The sequence below is a fragment of the Arachis duranensis genome, chromosome 3 (genome assembly GCF_000817695.3).
Source record: "Arachis duranensis cultivar V14167 chromosome 3, aradu.V14167.gnm2.J7QH, whole genome shotgun sequence".
Taxonomy (NCBI): Eukaryota; Viridiplantae; Streptophyta; class Magnoliopsida; order Fabales; family Fabaceae; genus Arachis; species Arachis duranensis.
In genome coordinates, this window is record NC_029774.3 from 112,190,198 (window position 1) to 112,197,686 (window position 7,489).

The window sequence follows — 7,489 nt, forward strand, 5'->3', positions numbered from 1 at the left end:
GGAAGATAACTTACACCTTCTTCTAATATTAGGGATGACGAAATAAGATAAATTCTTGTTAAGTATTGTTATGATTGATGACTAGGATAGAAAGCCTATATTCTCAACCCTTGCCATGAATGTCTCTCTTTATTAATTACTTTCTTTAATTGCTCTCTTTACTTTTCTTGTCATTTATTTTATTGCCCCTTTTATCAACCAAACCTCTTGTTCCTCATAGCCAATAATTGACCATTTCATTGCAATTCCTTGTGAGATGACCCGGAGTCTAAATACTTCGGTTAATTTTTATTAGGGTTTGTACTTGTGACAAAACCAAATTTAATTTGATTCGAGGATTGACTATTGGTTTGGACTATACTAACAACAGAATTATTTTGTAGAATTCTGAACCAGTATAAATCTTCACTATCAAGACTCTGTGCATCAATGGTTAGGAGGGTCAAAATTGATCTAAAGCTCAAAATAGTGGTTTTTCCTTAACCATATGCTTGTGGTGGAATGTGTCAAGTAAGCCTTGAGATAGGACACCAAGAGTTGTGACCAAATAAAATCACAGAGTATGCAAAGGCTCTGAGCACCACTGACTGAAAGAAATTAAAAGAAAAATTAGAACTCAAGGAGTTCCTCAGTCAAGTGCTTGTGGTGTTCGTATATCAAGTTAAGCTTGAAAATAAAATATTTAAAGTCACGGTCAGGCTCAAGGTGAAAAGGACCAAGAGAAAGGATAATAAAAAGATGTGTTCAAGGATCAATAAGAGCTTCAAGAGAGAGAGAATCCAAAATATCATCCGGGTTCTGGTGCTGAGAGACACCAATATTTCTAAGCTTCCATGAGATAGTGAGATGAATCTATTTGGAGTTAAAGTGCCATTAGCCCCACTTAGTACTTAGACATGAGCTTAAAGGAATACTCAAGCTTTGGGTGTTTTTCTCCTCTTTTTTCTGTCCTATATTATTTTAGTTGCTTGAGGACAAGTAACAGTTTAAGTTTGGTGTTGTGATGCGTGAGTATCTTGTACTCTTTTTCCTTTTATTTTCTAGTTATTTTCAGTTAAGTTTTATTAAGTTTTATTATATTTTAGTACAAAAATTCTCTTTGGATGCTACTTTGAGTTGTTTTAGTATTTTTGTGATTTCAGGTGAAATTCGGAGCAATTTGACAGCATCTGGAGCAAAAAGGAAAGGAGCTGGACCTTCCCCCTTTGGGTGCTAAACGCCAAGTTGGCATTTTAGCGCCAGCAAACCCACAAAACAGAAAGCTCTCTGCCCCCTTATGGGCACTAAACGCCCAATTAGCGTTTGGCACTGGTGTTTTGCCTAGGCACCCCAACCCGAATCCACCCTCTTGAAGCATCTTTAGTGGATTTAGCTTTTAGTTGTTATCTTTTATGTTTTTATATAATTTTTATTTACAAAAAATATCTTTTAGTTTTAGGATTTATTATTTTATTTTAATTTCAAATCAAATTAAGTTAGTATAAAAGGCAGAGGTGGCAAAACGGTTTAAACCCGCCAGGTCAAACCGCCAAAAAAGGCGAGTCAGGGTGAGATTTTGAGCCCGCCAAATTTTAAAAAACTGCCTAAACCACACCGCCAAAACTGCGGGCCAAAGTGGGGCGGGCGGGCTGGACTGGCGAGCTGCCATCTTATTTTTTTAATGATATTTTTGTAAATTTACATATCATATAAATAGCTTCTTGAATAGAAAATTAGGTTTTCCACTTTTCCTTCCCACAAACAATAGCCAGCCCTAACCCTTCCCTGACCTTGAGAGTTGAGACCCTGACCCTCGACTTCAGCCTTCAGCAGCTCATCGTCGTTGGTCTCCCCATCACTGGTCCCTGTCTCATCTCGATTCTTGTCAGTCCTCACCAAATCGAACTCCCGGCGGCGCTGTTTTGTCTCACTACAAGAAAATGGAACATTTGTAACAAAAAATTTGTATCAAATTTAAAATTGTTACAAAAAATAGTATTTTGTAATAACAATTTTTTATTGTTACAAAAGAATAATATTTTGTAACAACATTACAAGTTGTTACAAAGCATGATAATATTTTGTAACAATCTGTTTTATTTTGTTACAAATTATGTTAGTTTTTGTAACGATATAATGTTTTGTTACAAAATATTGTAATAATTTGTAACAAAAAAAAGTTGCAAAAATTCAAAACATTTTGTAACAATTTTTATTTTTGTTTCAAAAACTCCAATTGTTTTGTAACAAAACAACTTTTTGTTTCAAAAACTCTAATTGTTTTGTAACAAAAAGTTAATTTGTTACAAATTCAATATTGTTTGTAACAAGTTAATTATTTGTCATAAAATATAAAATATAAGTATATTTTATAACAAATTCTTTTTTCAAAATGTTAAACACCTTAAAAATAAAAAAATGTGTATATATTTTTTTAAAAATAATTTTATTTTGTTTCAAAAATTAAAATTTTTTAATATTATTTGTATTCATTAATTATTTTTGATAAAAAAAATTAAAATTAAATAATTAATTTTTAAAATTGTAGTTTTTACATAATGTATGTATTCATTAATTTTTAAAAATTATAAATATTATTTTATATTCTTTTAAATAATTAATATATAATTTTTATTAATAATCAGATTTTTAAAATTAACTAAAAATTAATTTATGTCACTTAAAGAAATTTTATTAAATTATAAATATAAATAAAAGTAACTAAATATAAAAGAAAAGGGATACACTGTAGTAAAAAATTCTAAGTCTCCCCACCTTCCTCACTCACGAACATTCTGCGCTGTCTACCACTCCAAGAAGCGTAATGGAGATCTTGTCGAAAGAAGAAGGGCCGGCGTAGTTTTCGAAAAACGTTCTCCTCGTCGTCATCTCGTCTGTTATTACCGTCTCATCCGCCGTTGTGTTGTGAGCGGCGGCCTAGTGGTCTTCGGTGGTCTTCGTCCCGTCGTGTGCGTTGAAAGATGCATAAATTTCAGAAAAAATTTTATTAAGAGCTAATTTTGATTTATTTATTTATTAAGTACTTTAATCTCAGAAATTATTTTATTAAAGATAATTAAAGTAAATTTTGATTAATTGAATTTAAAGTAATTTAAGATTTTATCTGATTTTATAATTATCGAATTATTTTCTATATTTCAAATTATAAACCTTAGCAAATGTAAAATAATAAAAATTTTATATAATATACTCTAATTTTATTAAAATTTTAATTTTAAATTAGAATACTTGATTAAAAGTTGATTAATAAATTGATAATTGAGTAGTATTTTTAAAGTAATTTTAAGAGATTAAATTAGATTTCAAATTTATACAATATATTTTAATTTTATTAAAAATTTACCAACTCCAATTTACCCAAAATTCTTAATTTCGCTTTTGTCCCAAATTAAACCCTAATTCCCAAATTAAACCCTATAACCCTTAACCCTAATTAACCCATAATTTTTCCCTTTTACCCAGGAACCCTAGCGCAGCCTCTCCCTTTCACTTTTCCTCCTCTTCAGAGTAACTTCATCCCCCATTCAGCCATTATCATCAAGTTTGATCATCACCACCGTTCACCCCCTTGCTCCTCAGCGAGCTCACTGCCTCAGCTACCCGAACCACCCTTCTCTTCTTCTTCCTCCGCTGTTCCTTTCTCTTCTTCTCTTTCCGCTGAACCATGGCTAAACTACCGTCGTCAGGGACCAGATAGCGTGCACGAGGAAGGAGAAGTCCCTGTCCTTGCGTTCATCGTCGTCTCTAAGTGTTCCTGCAGACGCCATCGTCTTCGCCACGAAGCCAGCGCCGCCATGGTCCTCGCTAAGAAGCCAGCGCCGCCATCATCACCATCACGGACTGCTGTTGCGCGTGTCGTCGCCGCCGCCTCTGAGTCCGTCGCCATCGCTTGTGGGAGCCTGAGGAGAGACACGATCGAGAGCCGCATCTTGTGGTCGTCGACGAAGAAATCACTGCCACCAAACCCCAGCCAAGCCGTCGCCATCGAACTAGGAAGAGACGGAGAAAGTAACATTGTTGCCATTGTTAGAAGGGAGCTTGACCATCCTTGCCGCTGGAGCTTGTCGCCGGAAGAGAGGAGGTGACGACGGAGGAAGTTGCCGCCGCTGTTTTGCCTCACCGAATGGCGCTGGAAAATCGCTGCTGCATCCGCTGGAGGACTCCCCTGTAGCTGCCAAACCCTATCCCACTCCAGTTTGGGTTCCGACCATGGTTCGTTTATGCCGGATTTTGTTTTTCTAGGTGTCGGAGCTACTTTCATTGACAAGGATGCGCCTCTTGAAGATGAGGAAATTGAAGGTTGGACTTGTTTGCCAATTTCATTATTCTAAATAAATTTGCCCAGATTTCTTCATTGCAAATACAATCTGTTTTAAAATGGACAATTTTTTTAGTCTTCCTATATTTTCCTGATAATGCAACACAGGGTCCTGAATCCTGATAATGTAAACTTCATTTTTAATTGATCCAATGTTGAGTACTGTTGTTGTGTGCTTGTTAATACCACCAATACTTACTGATTTTAATTGTTCATTGCTTAGTCATGGTGATTCTTTTAATTATTGAATGCCAATGATATTTTTCTTATAAATGATAATGAGTACTGGTTTGGGGTTTGGCTTGAAGCCTGAAACTTAATTGAACTGATTGTATTTGCCCACCTATCTGCAGTGGCTGAAGATGATGCTTCCTTGGTCAAGCAAATTGGCCAGAGTTTTCAGTATTCTAAAATAGAGGTATATTCCTCTTCTTAAATTCATGAATAGTCAGTTTTGTTCCTTGTTAACATACATGCATCATCTATGTATGGAAGACTAAACATAGATCGAATCCATTTTTTTATCAAGGCAAGAAGGGAGGAACAAATCCAAGCTGCTCATGACAAAGCTATGTTTGGTGCTTCAGCACTTCCACCTCCTACCAGTACTGACAGTGAGCTTGAAAGGGAGAATGAGAAAGAAGTTGATAAAAAAGCTGTTGTTACAAGCCTCTTAAGTGAAACGGTAAGTGGTTTCACTGCAGACTTATGTGGATAAGCATGATGATTCATTTAAGTAATCCTTGTATTTGTGTGTGCATTTGTTGTTGAATAATTTCTCACATTAAGTTGTTATTGCTGCTCTATACTTGCTGTTGGTTGCTACTGATTTGTCCCCCTCATTGCTTGCTTATTGAATGATTGATAAATTTAATGAGAAAGGAAATGCTGCTGAGTTATTATTGTTTGTTTTGAAATAGATGATGGTTGCTGAACTGAGATTGGTTTTATTGATAAATATGTTGCTGAAATCGTTTAGTTTGACTTGATTGATTTTTTGTTGAATTAATGGATAAACTGCTATGCTCCTGCTGCTTGCAAGTGTAATGGTTATTGACTTCAATGAATAAAATGCTGCCTAAATCCATTACCTTTGTTCATTTTACTATTTTGGGTGCTGTATGATGGGCCATTGATTGCTGTTCTGCTGAGTGCTGCTCTGCTTCTTGCTGGTTGGATTGGTTTTAATTGTTTCCTCATGTTTTCTTGCGGGAATTGGCTTATTTACTTCCTTCCTATGAATTCATTATGATTTTTTGTGTTTTTAACTGTCAAAAAATTCATATGGAATTTGAATTGATTGATTGAAATTGTGAAATAGGCAAATTTACTGCTGAAATGCTGCCGGAATTTATTTTAAGCTGTTTTCAATATTCATCTTTGATTCAATTCATTGATTGAGTTGGTATTTAATTGCTTTTGGTTTTCAACTGTTGCTAAGCTCAATTGATTGATTATCCGGCTAAGTGCTTCACTGTTTTGGTTGTTGAAAGATGGAAGCTACGGGTTTTGTTATTCACTATTTGGTTGTTGTCCTATTTGATTGCTCAATTAAACTGCATTGTGTTATTTGAAAGGGTGCAAGTTGTGAATTGGTTGTGTTTGTTAGAACCGTGGACGGTGGAAATATCCAAGTTTTAGGAGAGGTTCTGCCGAAATTTTTCTAAACATTTTGGATAAAACTTAGTGAAAAAATTATAATTAGTGTTATATCTTGTTTCTAATAACTTTTTTGTTTCGGTTTTTCTTATTTCCAGGAGTGCTGAAATGGTGACCATATACTACCTTGTGGGCTCAAGAATGTTTTGATGCATAGAGACACTAATCTATGTTAGAACTTTTATGTTTTGGTTGAACTTTTATGTTAGAACTTTTATGTTTTGGTTGAACTAATCAATGTATTCACTAGCTAATGTTATTTTGTTTCAAGACAATTTTAGCTAAAAGGATCTTGTTTGACTTATGTATGTTTTTGCATATTATATACATGTAAACTTTCTTATTAAAAGCGTTAATATATTAGTTAATTTAAAAACTAATTTAGTAAATTATGCATGTAATTTGTAATAAAAAAATTGTTACAAAATAATTAATTTGCTTTCATAACTAAAGAAAAAAAATATTACAAAATCATGTTACATTTTGTAACAAAATTTTTTGATAGGAAAAAAATTGACTGTCACGAAAAATACCTTCAAGATCAAAATTTGTTACCACTTTTGTAACGGCTTCTAGTTTTTTGTATCAAGAAAAATTGTTACAAAATATGGTATTGAATTGTAACAGTTCCATTTTTCGTTACAAAAACTTTTTTTAACGGGACTTACTGCAATGGACCCTTTTTTTGTTACAAAAAAACTTTTGTTTCAAAATTTTGACGTTTTGTAACAATATTTTTTGTTACAAATACGCCTTTTTCTTGTAGTGTCTTGCCTCTACTCTGTTCTCTGCTCATCTCTCCTCCACTGCCTCTCGGGCCTCGGCGATTTTGTGTCCGGCGGATTCCCGGTGCACTCTTCTCTCCTCCTCTGCTTCTTGGCAGCTATGTTTCAGGCTTTCAGTAAGTGAAGATTTTTATTTTCTTTTTATTTCTTTTAAATAAGGAACTGTGATTACAGTTTACCTATTCTTTGTTTTTGTTATGGCTCTATCATATATTCATATGTTTGTGGCTGTGGACAGCTTTTTTCATGCTTTTGAAATTTTTTGTGAATTTGTTTATGAAATTTGTTTTATTGGACAGCTTCTTTCATGCTTTTGTGGACAGCTTCTTTTTCCTATTTTTAAAATGCTAACTACTAATTTATGAATGAAGTCAAACATCGAAACTAGTTTGGTGGCTTGGTAGCTTGATTGAATATACTATTGACTGTTTATTCTTAACTTCTAATTTATGTTTATATGCATTCCTTGATATGCAGTCTGTTTTAATTCGTTGCTTTAATGCTTTTTGCCTTTTTGGGATGCTTGGTGTATTTGTTCTGATGCAACATTATCGAAGATTATTGATGGTTTAGTTCTGATGCTTAGCTTTTTTCATACTTTTGAAATTTTGCTGTTTCAATATTTTCTTATTGATTTATTACTTATTTAGATATTGTTAGGTATTTGTGTTAATTAGGTTGAGTTGTTGATTTTGCTATGGATAACTCTGTCTCTATGGAAGTTGAT

At 33.7% G+C, this 7,489-nt stretch overlaps 1 protein-coding gene across 1 annotated transcript; it reads left to right on the forward strand.

The window, feature by feature from the left end:
- Nucleotides 1–4,220: 4,220 nt before the first annotated feature.
- On the forward strand, nt 4,221–6,262 carry LOC107480183 (uncharacterized). Its single transcript, XM_021136959.2, has 4 exons — nt 4,221–4,299; nt 4,672–4,736; nt 4,848–5,003; nt 6,076–6,262. Exons 1-4 carry the CDS (start codon nt 4,221–4,223, stop codon nt 6,082–6,084), a joined length of 309 nt encoding a protein of 102 aa, XP_020992618.1. The 3' UTR covers nt 6,085–6,262.
- The last annotated feature ends 1,227 nt before the right edge of the window (nt 6,263–7,489 follow it).

Coding starts and splice junctions, on each gene's coding strand:
- LOC107480183 (XM_021136959.2), top strand. CDS start 4,221: ATGCCGGATTTTGTTTTTCTAGGTGTCGGAGCTACTTTCATTGACAAG. Junction 4,300..4,671: donor TGAAGATGAGGAAATTGAAG/GTTGGACTTGTT, acceptor ACCTATCTGCAG/TGGCTGAAGATGATGCTTCC. Junction 4,737..4,847: donor TTCAGTATTCTAAAATAGAG/GTATATTCCTCT, acceptor TTTTTTATCAAG/GCAAGAAGGGAGGAACAAAT.